At 43.0% G+C, this 21,927-nt stretch overlaps 2 protein-coding genes across 2 annotated transcripts; both read right to left on the bottom strand.

Annotated features, from left to right (window-relative positions):
* Positions 1–222: 222 nt before the first annotated feature.
* On the bottom strand, positions 223–1,287 carry LOC127683044 (TD and POZ domain-containing protein 1-like). Its single transcript, XM_052179895.1, has one exon. The coding sequence runs from the start codon at positions 1,285–1,287 to the stop codon at positions 223–225; it is 1,065 nt and encodes a 354-aa protein (XP_052035855.1).
* A 13,513-nt stretch (positions 1,288–14,800) lies between these two features.
* On the bottom strand, positions 14,801–16,923 carry LOC127683608 (TD and POZ domain-containing protein 2-like). Its single transcript, XM_052180931.1, has 2 exons — positions 15,886–16,923; positions 14,801–14,884 (listed from the first exon to the last, which is right to left on the bottom strand). Exons 1-2 carry the CDS (start codon positions 16,921–16,923, stop codon positions 14,801–14,803), a joined length of 1,122 nt encoding a protein of 373 aa, XP_052036891.1.
* Positions 16,924–21,927: the final 5,004 nt, after the last annotated feature.

Raw genomic sequence — 21,927 nt, 5'->3', positions numbered from 1 at the left:
TGCAGTGCTGCCTATTGCTCACCTACCATTTCAGTATGTATAATATATTGCAGGTGTTTTAAATCCTGAGCCACCATGCTGCCATTCCCCTGATAAAGTGCAAATGCTCCCTCAATACCATTGTCTAAGCAGAAGTCATTGGTAAAAAAGCTGGTTGTTGCTGTTGCAGAAGAGGTGCAGGTCACAGCTGTCCATCTTCTGAGATCACTTTAGGCATTTAAATCATGGCTCCAAAGAAGGACACTGTGCAGAAGCCAGGGAGCAGAAGGCTTCAGCCACCAAGGGGGGATGTGACTCCACCAATGACTTCCACCCTGAGGTCTTAGAGACCTCATAGGCAAAATCTGTAATGAAATCCAGGGCCTGAGTCTTCAGCCACTGTGTGCTGTGGAGGTCAGCCAGGATGAGAGTGTTTGCAGCATTCTCCACAGAGAGGATCCTGCAGAGGGCATCCTCACACATGGCCTTCAAGCCGTCCAGGCCATACCTGTCAGCAGCTGCCAGCAGACCAGAGGCCATGGAGTAGCTCTTGAGGTTTGGTGCCTTCCCTGTGTAGATGAAGCCCATCATCTCCTGGAAGACTTGGGGATCCAAGTCATGAATCTCAACGAGGTTTTTTAGTCTCTCCTGCATTTCATGTTCAAACATGGCTCTGAAAACTGGAGAGCGAGCTGCTAGGATGGCCTTGTGAGCCCTGAATTCATGGCCACCTACCAATAGGGAGCAGTCTGTGAAGATGGAATTCTCCCAAAGCTTCCCTAGGTCATCTGCCAACACATGCCTTGGATCCTTGATTGCAGGTGTCATGTTCTGTCCAGGCATGCTGAAGATGGCTCCCGCTATGCTCACCTTGCAGCAGATGGTGAGCTGGTCTTCAGGGAGAAGTAAACGATGATGGGAGAGGAGGAAATCTCGAAGGATGAACTCTTTGAATCCCCTGTGTTGGTATTGCCAAAAGCTTACAACACTGGGGTTCTTCCTACTTTGACATTTCTCTCCTTGGGAATTTATGATCCAGAACTCAAACTTTGCCCAAACTGGGCACACGGGACAGCTGAGCAATCCCAGGTCAACTGACAGGTAATCTTTGCTTTCTTTATCAACTCCATTTGGGTATACTCTCAAACACCATGCCACTTCCTCATTGTCCTCTAATGAGAACTCTGGGCTTCTAATCTCTTTCTGAATTCCATCCATGCAAAATGAGAAGTTGCTAATGGTCCACTCATAGCAGATGTTTTTTACACTGATCTGTGTGGAGCCCTTGGCTTCCATGTCCCCTGACATTTCTGTTGGCGGTAGTTTGGAGGTTAACATTGATCTGAAAAGAAGAACTAGCATTTATTGATTCTTCATCCTGATACATACAATTATATATACTCTTTAGATTTTATTTTAGATTTCTCCTAAATTCTTTCTCTCTGCTGTTTTTCTCTCTGTCTCTGTGTAACTGTCTCTGGTTCTCTGTGTCTCTCTTCCCCCCTCTCTGTCTTCTCTCTCTCTTTCTCTCTCTCTCTGAGTATATATCTGTGTGTGTTTATTGAACATACAGAATTAATTCCTTTATATAAATAGAAAGAGGATATATGAGAACAACATAAATTCAACTAATATAACAATGACTACAGTCAGTACTTACTTAGTCCACGAGGTTTGAAGTCTCAGGTTTTCTTCAGTATATGCTGGTATTCTGAAGTAGAGTCTAATGCCAGTGAAGAAATGGGCTCGCTAGTAAGATGAGAGCAGGCAGGCAAAGACACAAAGTCTACTTCTTCATATGCTTATATAGGCCTCCAGTAGAAGGCGTGGCCCTATTAAGGATGTGTCTTCACGTCTCAGCTTCTGGATTAAAGGTGTTTGTTTTACTGCCTGAAGACTCAGATTAAAGGTGTGTGATTTTCAACCCTAAGAATCTGTGTTTGAACTGGATCTATCTATTTCAATTTAAGCAAAACAAGCTTTTAAAAGATGATCCCTCCATTTTATATGTTACATGAGTCCACAGGTAGTCTAGACAAGAAGAGCCATCACCAGGGTACTTTGCTTACTGAGACTTCAGACTTCCATAAATGAAGGTATCATGTCAATATCTGCAAAGCTATTATTTACTCCTGTGCTGGTTTTTACACTGATTTCTGCCATAAACCTGATCAGGGAAGGGATGTTTTCCTTAACTGGTCAAGAGTCTGAGTGTTCACCAAATGGAGGGCATGTAGAAGAGCTCCTGTATGGTGGTCAGGAATCAGAGCCCCAAAACTCTGAAGATGGCTTTCTTCTTTCCTGTGTGTTATTCCAATCAGAAGCACAGACCTTGTGATCACTCCTCCCAATTTGGTCGGTGGTAGTCTTGTACTTCCCTCCGAGGAAATCCTTCTTCAGAGCCAATTAGAACAATGGTTCTGGAATATCCTAAATGCTTCTCTTTCTGTTTCTCTCTGTCTCTCTGTCTCTCTGTCTCTCTGTCTCTGTCTCTGTCTCTGTCTCTGTCTCTCTCTCTCTCTCTCTCTCTCTCTCTCTCTCTCTCTCTCTGTGTGTGTGTGTGTGTGTGTGTGTGTGTGTGTGTTTATCTGGTTTTTTGAGACAGGGTTTCTCTGTGTAGCCCTGGCTGTCCTGGAACTCACTTTGTAGACCAGGCTGGCCTCAAACTCTGAAATCTGCCTGTCTCTGCCTCCCAAATGCTGGGATTAAAGGTGTGTGGCACCACTGCCTGGCTGGATTCTCCTTTTTTCAATTTTTATTTTATTAATTTTCATCTGAAATTCTGCCTCACTGCAGTGCTCCCCTCACAGTTTTTCAGCCCTCCCCCATCTCCTTGGCCTCTGAGAGGGTGCTCCCCATGCATTCCCCCTCCCTGGGGCATTAAGTCTCTATAGGATTAGGCACATCCTCTTCCACTGAGGCCAGACAATGTATGCCTGTACTTCATTTGTTCTTGGGGCATCAGACAAGTTCATGTATGCTCACTGGTTGGTGGCTTAGTCTCTGGTGGCCCCTGAAAGTCCAGATTAGGTGATACTGGTCATTTTTTTTAGAGTTGCCATCTCCTTTAGTTCCTTTAATCCTTCGCCTAACTCATCCATAGGGTTCCCCTACTACAATCCAATGCTTAGCTGTAACTGCATTTCAGTTAGCTGTTGGTAGAGCCTCTGAGAGGACAGCCATGCTAGCCTCCTGTCTGCATGGAAAACATAGCATTAGTAGCGTATGTGTGTCTGTGTGTGTGTGTTCTGCCCAAACAGCATTACATGCAAATTTTCACTGCAAGTAATCAATGTTCTGGTTCAAGGATTCTGCTTTCTGAAACATCATAGGAGTGGCTCCTCCATGACCTCCAGAAGCTGGTAGATGGAGTAGATTGTCAGGTGAACCATGTCAAAACATTGGCTTCCAGCGTGGATTGCAGCAGAGTGAGTGAGCCCAGGTTTTGTGTTCTGGCTTTTTTGCCATTATTTTTTTTTCAATTTTACTTAAATATCTTCTTTATTTACATTTCAAATGTCCTCTTTGCTCAATGCCCCTCTGAAAACCTCTATCCCATCCCCTCCCTCTGCTCACTAACCCACCCACTCCAGCTTCCCTGACCTGGTAGGGGTACTCTGAGGCAATGAGCCTTCAAGGGTCCAAGGGTCTCTCCTCTCATTGATGTCTGTTCAGGCTATCCTCTGTTACCCATGTGTCTGGAGTCATCGTTTCTTCCATGTGTACTCTCTCATTTGTGCTTAAGTCCCTGAGAACTCTGGGATTACTGGTTGGTTCGTATTTTTGTTCATCCTATGGGGTTGCAAACACTTTCAACACCTTGGGTCCTTTAGCTAGTTCCTCCATTGAAACCCTTTGCTCATTTCAATGTTGGGATGTGTGTGCATCCCCCTCTGTATTTGTCAGGCACTGGCAAAGCCTCTCAGAAGAGAGTTATATCTGGCTCCTGTCAGCAAGCACTTATTGGCATCCACAATAGTGTCTGGGTTTGTTAACTGCATATGGGATGCCCCTGCCACAGGTGGGGAAGTCTATGGATATCCATTCTTTTACTCTCTGCTCCACACTTTGTATTTCTTCCCATGGGTATTTTGTACCCCTTCTAAGAAGAATCAATGTAGCAACACTTTGGTCTTCTTTCTTCTTGAGCTTCATGTGGTCTTTGAATTGTATTTTGGGTATTCTGAGCTTCTAGGCTAATATCCACTTATCAGTGAGTTGGTCTTGAAGTCCTCTATCAGCATCATGCAATGTGATTTTAAATTCAAATCTTGATCTGTGGTATATTTGGTTATCCAGAACTTGCTGTGCTGGGAGAACTGGCTTCTGATGATGCTAAGTAGCCTTGGTTTTTGTTGGTAGGGTTCTTGGGCTTGACTTTCACCATCTTGTTATTTTTGGTGTTACATGGTTCTGTTGTTTCTGTGTTCCTACCTGGAGCTTGTACTTCCTGTGGGCCTGTAAGCCTGTGCCAGCACTCCCGGGAGCCCAGCTCTCTTCTGGTGGGACCTGTGCACAGATGGCTGTGGAGCATCCCCAGCTCCATGGTACAGATAGCTCAACTGTTTTTTTTTTTTTTTTTTTTTTTTTTTTTTAATAATAGCTCAACCTGTGTCATTTTTTTTCATTTAATGTTTTTGTGTTTGTTTTAGATATTAACTTAGTTATGAAGAATGACATCAATTAAAATAAACTTATTTTCCCAGAACAGCCCTAGTGTGTATCCTAGGGTACCACTTCAGTTTAGGTTCTTCTGCTTCTGTCTCTTGAATATCATTTTCAGAAGGACACCTCTGACTTTAGCTTCAGAGTTGATCTTTTGGGCACTTATTTTTTTCTTTCTTTTTTTTATTCGATGTATTCTTTATTTACATTTCAAATGATTTCCCCTTTTCTGGGTCCCCACTCCCTGCAAGCCCCATAAGCCTTCTTCTCTCTCCCTGTTCCTCCAGACAGGGTTTCTCTGTGTAGTCCTGGATGTCCTGGAACTCAGTTTGTAGACCAGGCTGGCCTCGAACTCAGAAATCTGCTTGTCTCCTTCTCACAAATGCTGTGGTTAAAGGCATGCTCCACCACCACCTGGCTAACATAAACTTAACTTCTGTTCCCCTCTGCATTGATGGTCATTAGGCAGGTGGTGGTTTTGTAATCTGGGGTTGCAGGTGTGTTGTTGGAATAACCTGGTCTTGTTGAGGGTGCCAATTGAAGATGCTGGTCTTATTAGAGATTGGCTTAGAGAGTGAAGCTAGGCTCAGGTTTTGTTGAGGGGCATCTTGGAAACTAATGCTAGGTGCCAGGATATTAATTTGAACAGATTTTTTAAAAATGGAGTCTGAATTTCAAAAATCTGACCATACATCAGGAATATCTGTGTTCTCTAGTCTTAGTTTTTGGTGTTCAAGTTTCTGATGCTGGATAACTATTCTTGTTAGCTAAATTGTATCAATGAATAATGTGGAATTTGTAATTAAAACACACCCCCACAGAAAGCAGAAGCAAAGACAGCTTTTGATCTAGCTTTTATTAATTAGGCAGCATATTTAAAAAAACCTGCAGAGGGTCTAGAGGTTAGGGAAAGGTGTTTGAGAGATTTAGTGATAGTGGCAGAGAGAGTATTTAATAAAAGAGGACTACAAAAGAGAAAAAAGTTAAGTGGCCAGAAGCAACAGACTCCAGACCCATCAAAAAGTCTGTTGGCAGTCAAGGAAAAATCAGAAGAATGTAGGAGATGCCTAAAACAGATAGTTTCAGAGGAAGGAGGTAAGGGGGCCCTGAAGACCCTGAGGGGAAGTACAAAGTGTAAATGGAATAAAACACAGGAAAGAATAGAGCCATCTTCAGAGGTTTGGGGCTCTGATCCTGCCCACCATACAGGAGCTCTTCCACATGCTTTACATTTTGTGAACACTCAGACTCCTGAGCAGTTAAGGAAAGCACCCCTTCCCTGATCATGTTTATGATAGCATTTGTAAGACCAGTGCATGGGTAAATCGTATCTGTGCAGAGATTTACATCATCTCTTTATTTATGCAAGATTGTCCCTAGTAAGCAAAGTATATTGTTGATGGTTATTGTTCTAGTCTGCACTACTTGTGGACATACTAAAGTGGAAGGCATGCCTTTTAAATTTTTTTTCTTTTGCTTTTTTTCAAGACAGTGTTTCTCTGTGTAGCCATGGCTGTCCTGGAACTCACTTTGTAGACAAGGCTGGCCTTGAACTCAGAAATCTGCCTGCCTCTGCCTCCCAAATATTGGGATTAAAGGCGTGTGCCCCCAGTGCCCTGCGAATTTTTTTTCTTAAGTTGAAGTAGGTAGATTCAGTTCAAATGCAGATTCTTCTTGTCAGAAAAAACATACACATTTAATCTGAGAAAAACATACACCTTTAATCTGAGTCTTGAGGCAGAAAAACACACACCTTTAATCCAGATCTTCAGACTAGAAGACACTCCCTTAACTAGGCCACACCTTCTACTGGAGGCCCACAATAAGCATAAAGAAGAAGGAAGCTTTTTTCTTTGGCTTCCTGCTCTCATCTAAATAGCAAGCCCATTCCTTCACTGGCATTAGACCCTTCTTCTTAAGAATTCCAGTATATACTGAAGAACACCTGAGACTTCACACCTTGTGGAATAAGTAAATACTGACTGTAGTCATTGTTATATTAGCTAGACCTCAGCCTGTATGTTATTCTTCTATATTCTCTGTCTATTTACATAAAGGAATTCATTCTGTACATTCTCTATAGGACCCTGAAAATACAACACACTTGAGATGAGAATATATAAAGTTTTACAGACTTTCCTATCCAGAGGTGGATAGAATAGCCCAACTAGTGGCCACTGACCTAAGAGTCACGAAACTCAAACACATACACACACATAGAAATTCCAGTGTTTGGGGGAAAGAGAGAGGGGGGAAGAGGGAAAGAGGGAGAGATGGAGGGAGAGGGAGAGGGGGAGGGAGATAGGCAAAGAGAGGGAGAGAGAGGGAGAGAGAGGGAGGTAAAGGGAAAGGGAGAGAGAGAGGAAAAGAGAGGGAGAGACGGAGAGAGAGGGAGAGAGAGGAAAAGGGAGACGGAGAGGGAGACGGAGAGGGAGAGAGAGAGAGAGAGAGACAGAGAGATAGACAGAGAGAGGGAGAGAGAGAGAGAGAGAGAGAGAGAGAGAGAGAGAGAGAGAGAGAGAGAGAGAACTTAGGGAAATTGAAACTAAAATCCAAAGTATACCTATAATCGTGTTCAATAGGATGAAGAGTAAATAACCTCTGGTGTTCTCTCAGGTCAAGATTAACCTTCAAACTACCTCCAGCAGAAATGTCAGGGGACATGGAGACAAAGAGCTGGGGCTCCACACAGATCAGTGTAAAAAAAAAATCTGCTATAAGTGGACTATAAGCAACTTCTCATTTTGCATGCGGGGAATTCAGAAAAGGATTTCAAGCCCAGTGTTCTCATTAGAGGCCAATGAAGAAATAGCATGGTGTTTGAGAGTACACCCAAACGGGGTTGATGAAGAAAGCAAAGATTACCTGTCAGTTTACCTGGGGTTGCTCAGCTGTCCAGAGAGCCCAGTTTGGGCAAAGTTCAAATTCTGGATCATAAATTCCCAAGGAGAGAAATGCCAAAGTATGAAGAACCCCAATGTCGTAAGCTTTCAGCAATACAAAAAGTGGGGATTCAAAAAGTTCATCCTTCTAGGTTTCCTCCTCTCCCATCAGCAATGGCTTGTCCCTGAAGACCAGCTCAGCCTCTGCTGCAAGGTGAGCATAATAGGAGCCATCTTTGCATGCCTGGACAGATCATGACACCTGCAATCAAGGAGCCAAGACAGATGTTGAGAGATGACCTAGCAAAGCTGTGGGAGAAATCTCTCTTCAAAGACTGAACCCTATTGGTAGGTGGCCATGTATTCAGGGCTCACCACGCCATCCTAGCAGCTTGTTCTCCAGTTTTCAGAGCCATGTTTGAACATGAAATGCAGGAGAGCCTAAAGAACATTGTTGAGATCCATGACTGGACCCTCAGGTCTTCCAGATGATGTACTTCATCTACTCAGGGGAAAAACACCACACCTCAACAGCAACTCCATGGCCACTGGTGTGCTGGCAGCTGCTGACAAGTATGGCCTGGAGGACTTGAAGGTCATGTGTGAGGATGCCCTCTTCAGGATACTCTCTGTGGAGAAAGATGCAGACACTCTCATCCTGGCTGACCTCCACAGCACACAGTGGCTTAAGACTCAGGCCCTGGATTTCATTGCACTTCATTTCTCTGAAGTCTCTGAGAACTCAGAGTGGAAGGCAATGTTGGAGTCACATCCCTATTTGGCGGCTGAAGCCTTCCACTCCCTGGATTCTGCACAGAATGTTTTCTTTGAGCCCTCACTCAAAGGCATAAAGAGATTTTAGGAGCTAGTCAGATATGACCCTCACCTGTCTTCCAATGGCAGCACCCAATATAGTTACCAATTACTTCTGGTTAGAGTACAGTATTGCTGGAGCATTTACACTACATCTTCAAGAAAGCAGCATGGTGGCTCAGAATTTAAAACAGCTCTACTATGTTAAAATTGCAGGTGTGAATGGCAGAACAGGAGTCTCACACAATCTAGATGATATCTGCCCTGTTGAAGTTCTTGTTTGTTTTTGTCTGACATGATGGAAACTGGGATTCAAGGTAGGTGCTGACCATAAATAAGCACAGCCCAAAGGAATTTCATTGGGGGAAACTGTATGGACTGATCCAAACAGAACAAATGACCAGGGCCCAAAGAAAGGGAGATATCAAACATGAATATTTATTTATCTGAGACTTAAATGACAATGAAGACTTTTTAAAGGTTCAGTTTGTGGGAACTCAGCTGCAAAAGGAATTACTGCTCTGTCAGAGAACTGTGGTTCAGTTCCCAGCACACCCAGGAGAGTTTTCAACCAACTGTAACTGGTCATTCAGAGGATCTGAGGCCCTTCTCTGGTCTTCATGGCCACAAACAACTCTGTAAACAAAATCGTAACCCAATAAAATATAATATGAATAAAACATTTGAAATCAGTCTGTGGATTCCAGAGATGTTTAGGTTCAGAGAAGTCACATATAGTCCAATCAGCCCTGATCAGGTGTGGATATTCGTGGAGACTATATTACCAGAATTACAAACCCATTGTCTTTTCTTGGCATCTACATTAGCTAAAAGCTCCATCATCATGCTCTTATGATGACTAAGAAGTGTAGACCAGTGTGGAGGAAGTCTCCTCCTCCTGGGAGAGAAGTGTTTGTTGGTCAAAGCATGCAAAAATCTTTTATTAATTTTGAAAACATTCAAAGAGATTTATTCATTATGTATTCATATTCCCTAGGCCAGTAGTTTCTCATCTTCTCAGTGTTGTGCCCCCTTAATACCGTTCTTCCTGTTGTGGTCAACCAGAACCATTAAATAACTTGTTGGCTACTTCATTACTGTAGTGTGGCTCCCGTATGAATTATACTATAAAGATCTGATATAGAGGATATCTGATATCCAACCCCCATGAAATGGTCAATACTCCACCACAGAGGATGAGGGAGCCACAGTTTGAGAAGCATGGCTCCAGGCCATGCCTGCCTTCATACCAGCTAGACTTCTTACAGAACTTCTTGTACTAAAGTTCTACCACACCTAATTCCACAATCTCAATTAACCTCTGTACTGCACCACCTGTGGGAGTCTTCACTGACCATTCTTTTTATATCTTGTGGATGCCACAGATCTTTCCCTTCTAGCCTCCCTACCCAACTCTATGCTCTGCCCCAGGCTTTAAGTACAGCTTGCACCCCTGCTAACACAAGTGTCACTCTTTCCATGGTAACAGAAGGGTAAGGGCAGAATTAAAACTTGTCCTTTGCTTTCCCACTTACTATTTCCCCAATCCTATTCCAAGATTTATAGTGGGAAATTTGATGTGTTTTTTTTTTCTGTCCTGTAAAGCACCAAACAAGTGGATCACAAGACCTTCTCACCCATCTTCCTATAGCTGTTCAGCTGTTAAAGTGAATAGAATCCAGGCATGGATACACTGTTCCCATGTTCAGCCTGCCTGGAGTGAGAGGAAGTTCCCAAGGAATTAGCACTAGAAAATGGAAAGTCATGCCACGCTCAGCTGATCTGCTGAAGTTGTTACTTCAATATTCCTAATTCTGCTCCCTTTATGCTGACATCTTACAACCATCACAGACCGTCTTCATCAGGCTCTTATGTTCACTTGGATAATTGTTAACATTGACCAAACAATCTCATCCATCAGGCCAGCCACATGGCCCCCACCTGAAACTTGCTTCCCATTTTTATAGTTTGACCTGGAAGATTTGTTGTATCACCAGTTAGACCCCTCTGTGAGAAAATACCTGTCAAAACAATATTTTTACATGCACCCAGAGCATCAGGTCCATCAGAGAGTCTGTGAAGGAGCTTCGGACAACTACTGTGCACAGTGGGGTTATGAAAGCACAGGTTCTACTGGGACTCTCACTAAAATCTGATTTCATCAAGCTAGTTGGGCTACCAACAAAAGAATACAAATGGAGGGACCCATGGCTCTGGCTGCATATGTAGCTTAGAATGGCCTTGTTGGAAATCATTGGGAGAAGTGGCTCTTGGTCTTGTGGGGGTTTTATGCTCCAGTAGAGGGGAATGCCTGGTCAGGAAGGCAGGAGTAGGTGCATGGGTAGGGGAGCACTCTCATAGAGGTAGGGGGAGGGGAATGGAATAGGGGGTTTTCGGAGGGGAGACTGGAAAGTGGATAACATTTGAAATGTAAGTAAAGAAAATATCCAATGAAAGAAAAGAAAAAAAGAAGAAAAACCTTCACGCTTCTCTCATGCATATTCACCTTATAGCCACCTGACACTCAGCTTCACTGAAAGAAGAAAACAGGCCACTGGATGGGATTCAGGCTATATTTGGGGATGTAGAGCATGTACAAAAAAAGGAGTTACGTATGCATACAGATTCCAGGGTAAGCAATAGAAATACTCTCTTCTCTATCCAACAAGTTGTTAGACAGGTTCTGGCTGGCTATTGGGCCCAATAAAGTCCTTGCAAGGCTGGACTTCAGGCCCTAGCCTCTGCCTATGACCACACCTACCCTAACATAAGTGTCACTAAGTTTACTCGCTTCCTGTCTCAACAACCCACTCCACAATCATGACCCCTGCATTTATGAAAGCTTGTTCCAGATAATTGACTCCTCCTGTCCTGATTTGACATAGGACTGTTGGTTATGCTTAAATGCCTAGCCCACCTACTATGATAGAACAGCTCTCCCTGGAAACTATTCACAGACTACAGAAAGTACTCAGTGTACATGGCAGCATTCAGAGAGAGGTAAGCTCACCCTTCAGTAACAGAAGAAAGCCTCTGTATTGGGAATCAGTTATCCTCAGAACGTTCACATCTCTGCAATTTCATTGTAACTCCTACCAATTAAGAATATGAGTGCCTCTTGCTTCCAGAGGATGATAGGTGGGCTTGTGCATCAGGACTTACCCCTTGCAGACATTCCCTAGTTGTAAATGTATCATCTGATATTTGTATCCTGGCACAGTAGTTACCCCAATAACCTCCCACACAGGGGAAAGCATTCCCAATGAATTAGACTCTGTAGGTCACCAGGTGAAAAGGGTTGCTGCACCTGTTGTGGTGTTCTCCACCTTGCTTGGTATAGGAGTAGCTGGTACAGCTGGCACAGGAACTTCTGCACTAGATCTTCAATCTACCAGGTGAACAAACTGAGAGACAGCAGCCTCACAATCATCACATTAGATGCAGAAAAAGCCTTTGACAAAATCCAACATCCTTCTTGACAAAAGTCCCAAGAGACAGGGATGTAACTGAATATAAAAAAGGCAGTTTAGAGCAAGCCCATAGCCAACCAACATCAACTTAAATGGAGAGAAACTTGAAAAATTCCACTAAAATCCAGACAAGTTAAGGTGGTCTCCTCTGTATACATACCTATTAAATAGGGCACTTGATGTCTTTGAGCAATAAGACCACTGAAGCAGATCAAGGGTATACAAATTAGAAAGGAAGAAGTCAAATATTGTTATTTGTATTAACATGAGGGTAGACATATGTCTCTGCATGGGTCTAGAGGAGGTGCCGGAGCTGAATCGGGGAATTTTATACTATCTCCTATCCCTGAGTGAGATGTTCTCTCTAACTCATAACTGCCTGGAAATGAAAAATTATTTTTCCAGCAGATTTACTCTGGTTATACAAAGAATATTTAAGAGTAGGCCAACTCTCAAGGAGTTGATGGCCTACACAAATGCTGAATTGTACTTTTTAATTTCTCTCATATGCTTTGTTTAGTCATTTTTCTACACTTTTGCTTTTATGTTTTGGTTCATGATTTTGTGTTTTATTGACTTTATGCATTTGTGTGTAAGTGCATGTAAGTTTCATGTGTGTTTTCTTTGTTTTTCAACCTGGTTTTGTTTTTCTGCTTGTCATCTAACTGGAAGGAGTGAGACCTGAGCAGTACAGTGAGTAGTGAGATGGGGAGGGACTGGAAGGAGATGGGGAAAGGCAAATTGTAATCTGAATATTTTGTGTGGAAAACTCATTTTCAATAAAAAAGAAAGAAAAGCAGGGCCTCTGTAAGGTGATTTTGTGATATGCTAATCCTTAGGTATAGGAAAGTACTCTCATACAAAAATTCAATCCAGGAATCCCAACATGTTTCTGATCGAGCAAGGATTTGGAGATTGAGAAAGTCCTGCTTAACCATGGCTTTGAGGCCTGCCTTGACTGTTGAGCTTCTACCATATAAAGAGTAAAAGAGTATAAAGGAAGTGAGGAGGTCCTTGCCAATTGGCTCTTCTACCATTATATCCCTAGAGCATGTATCATTTATGAAGAAATGCATGTGTTGATCCTTCCTGACCTTCACACTGTAGGAATAAATTCCATGGTTTTAAATTACACAGTATAATGTAATTTATTATGCCAGAATGGTATTTTTTCTTAATTCCAATAACACAAGATAGAGCTAGTCAGCAGATACAAAAACCTGCAAAAATTTCCAATAGAGGAGACAATAAAATATTTTCATGGACTCCCAAACTTCTCAATATTAGTAATAGTCAGGGAATGGTGTGGACACAACTGTGTGGGAAGATGGAGAAACTATAGGGACAGAGGCTGAATTCCTCATTCCAAAGACTGATGCTGAGAGGATGAACCTGAAAGAAGAGATTGTGTTCTGTTAGCTCTGTATCCAGATTCCTCAGAATTCACTTGTCAAGTTTCCCTTCAACTCGACCTCATGCTGAGGACAACCACAGGTGTGTAATCAGAATCAAATGGGACAGGGCCTGAGGAGATGACTGAGCACTTGGTGCTCTGGCTGCCAGTCAATAGAACCAGGTTTCATTCCTAGTAGCAATGGGCAACTCACAAAAGTCTAGCTGTCAGTCTCATGGGATCTAGTGCCTTCCTCTGGATTCTGTGGGTAGCACACATGCAGATAGGCATGCAGAAACAACACTCTAAACATGAAGTAAACCATTTTTCTAAAACATTGATTGAGGCAATAGAGATCCACAGGAGGGAGATAAGGTTTTGCTCAGAATTGGGAGAACCAGCCAAGTGTACTGGCTGGTTTTGTGTGTCAACTTGACACAGACTGGAGTTATCACAGAGAAAGGAGCTTCAGTTGGGGAAGTGCCTCCATGAGATCCAGCTGTGGGGCATTTTCTCAATTAGTGATCAAGTGGGGAGGGCCCCTTTTGGGTGGTACCACCACTGGGCTGGTATTCTTGGGTTCAATAAGAGAGCAGGCTGCGCAAGCCAGGGGGAGCAAGCCAGTAAGGAACATCTATTCAGGGCCTCTGCATCAGCTCCTGCTTCCTAACCTGTTTGAGTTCCAGTCCTGACTTCCTTTTGTGATGAACAGCAATGCAGCAGTGTAAGCTGAATAAACCCTTTCCTTCCAAGCTTGCTTCTTGGTCATAATGTTTGTGCAGGAATAGAAACCCTGACTAAGACACCAAGAATATGAGCAAAAAGGGTACGTTTATGTATTTTATTTTATTCTCTCTTCCTGATATTTGGTTACCACTTAATTTAATGTCCCTAATGGCATTGCACTAAAACATAACCAGAGGGGATCTACTTAGAAACACTTCTTATCTCATTCTGAAAGTTTTGGAAAACTACTATTTTTTCTCCCCAGGCATCTGCTCCTCCTCCTCCTTCTTTAATTAAGCATGAATTCTTTATTAATACTGTATAATCTGAGTGAGCAGTGTTTCCCTCAATTCTTCTAGTTCTTTCCCACGTCCTTTCCCATATGGATCCTCTACATTTCTGTCTGTCATCAGAAAAGGACAGCTGGTACAGATCCATGGAGGCCATGGGACTGCTGCCTCAGTGTCTGTGAGTTAAAGGGGATTCAAAGGGCATTGTCTTCCCGAGAATCTCCATTCCCTGTCTCCCTCCCTGCTTCTGATCATCTTCCTTAGGGCTCTCTGAACTATGAGGGCATGGATTTAAGGGAAACATCTCATTTACAGTTGTGTGTATGAAGATCTTTCTTTGTCTCTGTCTCTCCAATGTCTCTGTCTCTGTCTCTCTCTGCATAATGTCTGGGTGTTAATCTCTGTATTTGTTCCAGTCTGCTGCAGGAGGAAGCTTCTCTGATGAGTGAATAAGGTATTAATTAAGGAGATTATTAAGATTAAAGGATTATTGGAAGATATTTTACCCTTTTTAAAGAAGACCAGTAGTATTTTACAGGTGTTTTACTCCAGTTCACTGGGTTATCTATCATCTGGTTTGTTTTAGTTGGTGTTCTGGACCAAGGACTTGTACCTCTGCTCCTTCCCCAGCCGGTTCTCCCTCAACAGGTATACAGGCCTGCAAATCTGTAATGAATAAATCCCTTTGGATGTTTTCAAAACATTTAATAGATTTTGCATGCCTTAATCCACAAACACATCTCTCCCAGAAGGATTAGACTCCCTCTACTATGGCATAGTCTTCTCAGTCGTCATAAGAGCATGAGGGTGGAGTTCTCATTTTCCAACATTAAATTCCAAGGAAAAAGACCAAGGGTTTCTAATATTGGTAGGAGAGTGAGGGCTCTGTTCAAACATCCACAGCTGAGCTAGGCTGCTTGGTCTACATGTTACTTCTCTGAAATAAACATCTCTGGAAACAACAGACTGATTTCAAAAGTTTTATTCATCTTGTATTTTATTTGGTTAAGGTTTTGTCTACAGAGTTCTTTGTGGCCATGGAGACAAGAGGAGGGCCTCAGATCTCTGATTCACCAGTTTCAGGTGGTGAAAAACTCTCCTGTGTGTGTAGCGAACTTAGCAAGAGATCTCTGAGAGAGCAGTAATTGCTTTTGAAGCCGAGTTCCCTGAACCTTGAATGTTTAAAAAGAAACTCTTCATTGTCTTTCCTTCACTGATGAGGAAGCAATCATGGTTGATTTCTCCTTGCCAATGGCCACAGTCATCTCTTCTGTTCAGTCCAAGGCAGAAGTGTTTCTCCAAAGAAACACAGTTGTTCTCTGCCTAGGGCCAGCTCTAAATTGAATCAGTTTTCAAACAATCAGACAAATTCAAACAGGAACATTAACATCATAGATGTCATGTAGAGTGTCCCAGACTGCAGTGCTGCCTATTGCTCACCTACCATTTCAGTATGTATAATATATTGCAAGTGTTTTAAATCCTGAGCCACCATGCTGCCATTCCCCTGATAAAGTGCAAATGCTCCCTCAATACCATTGTCTAAGCAGAAGTCATTGGTAAAAAAGCTGGTTGTTGCTGTTGCAGAAGAGGTGCAGGTCACAGCTGTCCATCTTCTGAGATCACTTTAGGCATTTAAATCATGGCTCCAAAGAAGGACACTGTGCAGAAGCCAGGGAGCAGAAGGCTTCAGCCACCAAGGGGGGATGTGACTCCACCAATGACTTCCACCCTGAGGTCTTAGAGACCTCATAGGCAAAATCTGTAATGAAATCCAGGGCCTGAGTCTTCAGCCACTGTGTGCTGTGGAGGTCAGCCAGGATGAGAGTGTTTGCAGCATTCTCCACAGAGAGGATCCTGCAGAGGGCATCCTCACACATGGCCTTCAAGCCGTCCAGGCCATACCTGTCAGCAGCTGCCAGCAGACCAGAGGCCATGGAGTAGCTCTTGAGGTTTGGTGCCTTCCATGTGTAGATGAAGCCCATCATCTCCTGGAAGACTTGGGGATCAAAGTCATGAATCTCAACGAGGTTTTTTAGTCTCTCCTGCATTTCATGTTCAAACATGGCTCTGAAAACTGGAGAGCGAGCTGCTAGGATGGCCTTGTGAGCCCTGAATTCATGGCCACCCACCAATAGGGAGCAGTCTGTGAAGATGGAATTCTCCCAAAGCTTCCCTAGGTCATCTGCCAACACATGCCTTGGATCCTTGATTGCAGGTGTCATGTTCTGTCCAGGCATGCTGAAGATGGCTCCCGCTATGCTCACCTTGCAGCAGATGGTGAGCAGGTCTTCAGGGAGAAGTAAATGCTGATGGGAGAGGAGGAAATCTCGAAGGATGAACTCTTTGAATCCCCTGTGTTGGTATTGCCAAAAGCTTACAACACTGGGGTTCTTCCTACTTTGACATTTCTCTCCTTGGGAATTTATGATCCAGAACTCAAACTTTGCCCAAACTGGGCACACGGGACAGCTGAGCAATCCCAGGTCAACTGACAGGTAATCTTTGCTTTCTTTATCAACTCCATTTGGGTATACTCTCAAACACCATGCCACTTCCTCATTGTCCTCTAATGAGAACTCTGGGCTTCTAATCTCTTTCTGAATTCCATCCATGCAAAATGAGAAGTTGCTAATGGTCCACTCATAGCAGATGTTTTTTACACTGATCTGTGTGGAGCCCTTGGCTTCCATGTCCCCTGACATTTCTGTTGGCGGTAGTTTGGAGGTTAACATTGATCTGAAAAGAAGAACTAGCATTTATTGATTCTTCATCCTGATACATACAATTATATATACTCTTTAGATTTTATTTTAGATTTCTCCTAAATTCTTTCTCTCTGCTGTTTTTCTCTCTGTCTCTGTGTAACTGTCTCTGGTTCTCTGTGTCTCTCTTCCCCCCTCTCTGTCTTCTCTCTCTCTTTCTCTCTCTCTCTGAGTATATATCTGTGTGTGTTTATTGAACATACAGAATTAATTCCTTTATATAAATAGAAAGAGGATATATGAGAACAACATAAATTCAACTAATATAACAATGACTACAGTCAGTACTTACTTAGTCCACGAGGTTTGAAGTCTCAGGTTTTCTTCAGTATATGCTGGTATTCTGAAGTAGAGTCTAATGCCAGTGAAGAAATGGGCTCGCTAGTAAGATGAGAGCAGGCAGGCAAAGACACAAAGTCTCCTTCTTCATATAGGCCTCCAGTAGAAGGCGTGGCCCTATTAAGGATGTGTCTTCACGTCTCAGCTTCTGGATTAAAGGTGTTTGTTTTACTGCCTGAAGACTCAGATTAAAGGTGTGTGATTTTCAACCCTAAGAATCTGTGTTTGAACTGGATCTATCTATTTCAATTTAAGCAAAACAAGCTTTTAAAAGATGATCCCTCCATTTTATATGTTACATGAGTCCACAGGTAGTCTAGACAAGAAGAGCCATCACCAGGGTACTTTGCTTACTGAGACTTCAGACTTCCATAAATGAAGGTATCATGTCAATATCTGCAAAGCTATTATTTACTCCTGTGCTGGTTTTTACACTGATTTCTGCCATAAACCTGATCAGGGAAGGGATGTTTTCCTTAACTGGTCAAGAGTCTGAGTGTTCACCAAATGGAGGGCATGTAGAAGAGCTCCTGTATGGTGGTCAGGAATCAGAGCCCCAAAACTCTGAAGATGGCTTTCTTCTTTCCTGTGTGTTATTCCAATCAGAAGCACAGACCTTGTGATCACTCCTCCCAATTTGGTCGGTGGTAGTCTTGTACTTCCCTCCGAGGAAATCCTTCTTCAGAGCCAATTAGAACAATGGTTCTGGAATATCCTAAATGCTTCTCTTTCTGTTTCTCTCTGTCTCTCTGTCTCTCTGTCTCTCTGTCTCTGTCTCTGTCTCTGTCTCTGTCTCTGTCTCTCTCTCTCTCTCTCTCTCTCTCTCTCTCTCTCTCTGTGTGTGTGTGTGTGTGTGTGTGTGTGTGTGTGTGTGTTTATCTGGTTTTTTGAGACAGGGTTTCTCTGTGTAGCCCTGGCTGTCCTGGAACTCACTTTGTAGACCAGGCTGGCCTCAAACTCTGAAATCTGCCTGTCTCTGCCTCCCAAATGCTGGGATTAAAGGTGTGTGGCACCACTGCCTGGCTGGATTCTCCTTTTTTCAATTTTTATTTTATTAATTTTCATCTGAAATTCTGCCTCACTGCAGTGCTCCCCTCACAGTTTTTCAGCCCTCCCCCATCTCCTTGGCCTCTGAGAGGGTGCTCCCCATGCATTCCCCCTCCCTGGGGCATTAAGTCTCTATAGGATTAGGCACATCCTCTTCCACTGAGGCCAGACAATGTATGCCTGTACTTCATTTGTTCTTGGGGCATCAGACAAGTTCATGTATGCTCACTGGTTGGTGGCTTAGTCTCTGGTGGCCCCTGAAAGTCCAGATTAGGTGATACTGGTCATTTTTTTTAGAGTTGCCATCTCCTTTAGTTCCTTTAATCCTTCGCCTAACTCATCCATAGGGTTCCCCTACTACAATCCAATGCTTAGCTGTAACTGCATTTCAGTTAGCTGTTGGTAGAGCCTCTGAGAGGACAGCCATGCTAGCCTCCTGTCTGCATGGAAAACATAGCATTAGTAGCGTATGTGTGTCTGTGTGTGTGTGTTCTGCCCAAACAGCATTACATGCAAATTTTCACTGCAAGTAATCAATGTTCTGGTTCAAGGATTCTGCTTTCTGAAACATCATAGGAGTGGCTCCTCCATGACCTCCAGAAGCTGGTAGATGGAGTAGATTGTCAGGTGAACCATGTCAAAACATTGGCTTCCAGCGTGGATTGCAGCAGAGTGAGTGAGCCCAGGTTTTGTGTTCTGGCTTTTTTGCCATTATTTTTTTTTCAATTTTACTTAAATATCTTCTTTATTTACATTTCAAATGTCCTCTTTGCTCAATGCCCCTCTGAAAACCTCTATCCCATCCCCTCCCTCTGCTCACTAACCCACCCACTCCAGCTTCCCTGACCTGGTAGGGGTACTCTGAGGCAATGAGCCTTCAAGGGTCCAAGGGTCTCTCCTCTCATTGATGTCTGTTCAGGCTATCCTCTGTTACCCATGTGTCTGGAGTCATCGTTTCTTCCATGTGTACTCTCTCATTTGTGCTTAAGTCCCTGAGAACTCTGGGATTACTGGTTGGTTCGTATTTTTGTTCATCCTATGGGGTTGCAAACACTTTCAACACCTTGGGTCCTTTAGCTAGTTCCTCCATTGAAACCCTTTGCTCATTTCAATGTTGGGATGTGTGTGCATCCCCCTCTGTATTTGTCAGGCACTGGCAAAGCCTCTCAGAAGAGAGTTATATCTGGCTCCTGTCAGCAAGCACTTATTGGCATCCACAATAGTGTCTGGGTTTGTTAACTGCATATGGGATGCCCCTGCCACAGGTGGGGAAGTCTATGGATATCCATTCTTTTACTCTCTGCTCCACACTTTGTATTTCTTCCCATGGGTATTTTGTACCCCTTCTAAGAAGAATCAATGTAGCAACACTTTGGTCTTCTTTCTTCTTGAGCTTCATGTGGTCTTTGAATTGTATTTTGGGTATTCTGAGCTTCTAGGCTAATATCCACTTATCAGTGAGTTGGTCTTGAAGTCCTCTATCAGCATCATGCAATGTGATTTTAAATTCAAATCTTGATCTGTGGTATATTTGGTTATCCAGAACTTGCTGTGCTGGGAGAACTGGCTTCTGATGATGCTAAGTAGCCTTGGTTTTTGTTGGTAGGGTTCTTGGGCTTGACTTTCACCATCTTGTTATTTTTGGTGTTACATGGTTCTGTTGTTTCTGTGTTCCTACCTGGAGCTTGTACTTCCTGTGGGCCTGTAAGCCTGTGCCAGCACTCCCGGGAGCCCAGCTCTCTTCTGGTGGGACCTGTGCACAGATGGCTGTGGAGCATCCCCAGCTCCATGGTACAGATAGCTCAACTGTTTTTTTTTTTTTTTTTTTTTTTTTTTTTTTTTTTTTTTTTAATAATAGCTCAACCTGTGTCATTTTTTTTCATTTCATGTTTTTGTGTTTGTTTTAGATATTAACTTAGTTATGAAGAATGACATCAATTAAAATAAACTTATTTTCCCAGAACAGCCCTAGTGTGTATCCTAGGGTACCACTTCAGTTTAGGTTCTTCTGCCTCTGTCTCTTGAATATCATTTTCAGAAGGACACCTCTGACTTTAGCTTCAGAGTTGATCTTTTGGGCACTTATTTTTTTCTTTCTTTTTTTTATTCGATGTATTCTTTATTTACATTTCAAATGATTTCCCCTTTTCTGGGTCCCCACTCCCTGCAAGCCCCATAAGCCTTCTTCTCTCTCCCTGTTCCTCCAGACAGGGTTTCTCTGTGTAGTCCTGGATGTCCTGGAACTCAGTTTGTAGACCAGGCTGGCCTCGAACTCAGAAATCTGCTTGTCTCCTTCTCACAAATGCTGTGGTTAAAGGCATGCTCCACCACCACCTGGCTAACATAAACTTAACTTCTGTTCCCCTCTGCATTGATGGTCATTAGGCAGGTGGTGGTTTTGTAATCTGGGGTTGCAGGTGTGTTGTTGGAATAACCTGGTCTTGTTGAGGGTGCCAATTGAAGATGCTGGTCTTATTAGAGATTGGCTTAGAGAGTGAAGCTAGGCTCAGGTTTTGTTGAGGGGCATCTTGGAAACTAATGCTAGGTGCCAGGATATTAATTTGAACAGATTTTTTAAAAATGGAGTCTGAATTTCAAAAATCTGACCATACATCAGGAATATCTGTGTTCTCTAGTCTTAGTTTTTGGTGTTCAAGTTTCTGATGCTGGATAACTATTCTTGTTAGCTAAATTGTATCAATGAATAATGTGGAATTTGTAATTAAAACACACCCCCACAGAAAGCAGAAGCAAAGACAGCTTTTGATCTAGCTTTTATTAATTAGGCAGCATATTTAAAAAAACCTGCAGAGGGTCTAGAGGTTAGGGAAAGGTGTTTGAGAGATTTAGTGATAGTGGCAGAGAGAGTATTTAATAAAAGAGGACTACAAAAGAGAAAAAAGTTAAGTGGCCAGAAGCAACAGACTCCAGACCCATCAAAAAGTCTGTTGGCAGTCAAGGAAAAATCAGAAGAATGTAGGAGATGCCTAAAACAGATAGTTTCAGAGGAAGGAGGTAAGGGGGCCCTGAAGACCCTGAGGGGAAGTACAAAGTGTAAATGGAATAAAACACAGGAAAGAATAGAGCCATCTTCAGAGGTTTGGGGCTCTGATCCTGCCCACCATACAGGAGCTCTTCCACATGCTTTACATTTTGTGAACACTCAGACTCCTGAGCAGTTAAGGAAAGCACCCCTTCCCTGATCATGTTTATGATAGCATTTGTAAGACCAGTGCATGGGTAAATCTTATCTGTGCAGAGATTTACATCATCTCTTTATTTATGCAAGATTGTCCCTAGTAAGCAAAGTATATTGTTGATGGTTATTGTTCTAGTCTGCACTACTTGTGGACATACTAAAGTGGAAGGCATGCCTTTTAAATTTTTTTTCTTTTGCTTTTTTTCAAGACAGTGTTTCTCTGTGTAGCCATGGCTGTCCTGGAACTCACTTTGTAGACAATGCTGGCCTTGAACTCAGAAATCTGCCTGCCTCTGCCTCCCAAATATTGGGATTAAAGGCGTGTGCCCCCAGTGCCCTGCGAATTTTTTTTCTTAAGT

This window comes from Apodemus sylvaticus, chromosome 4, assembly GCF_947179515.1.
Source record: "Apodemus sylvaticus chromosome 4, mApoSyl1.1, whole genome shotgun sequence".
Taxonomy (NCBI): Eukaryota; Metazoa; Chordata; class Mammalia; order Rodentia; family Muridae; genus Apodemus; species Apodemus sylvaticus.
This window is presented reverse-complemented; position numbering and strand designations above follow the sequence as displayed.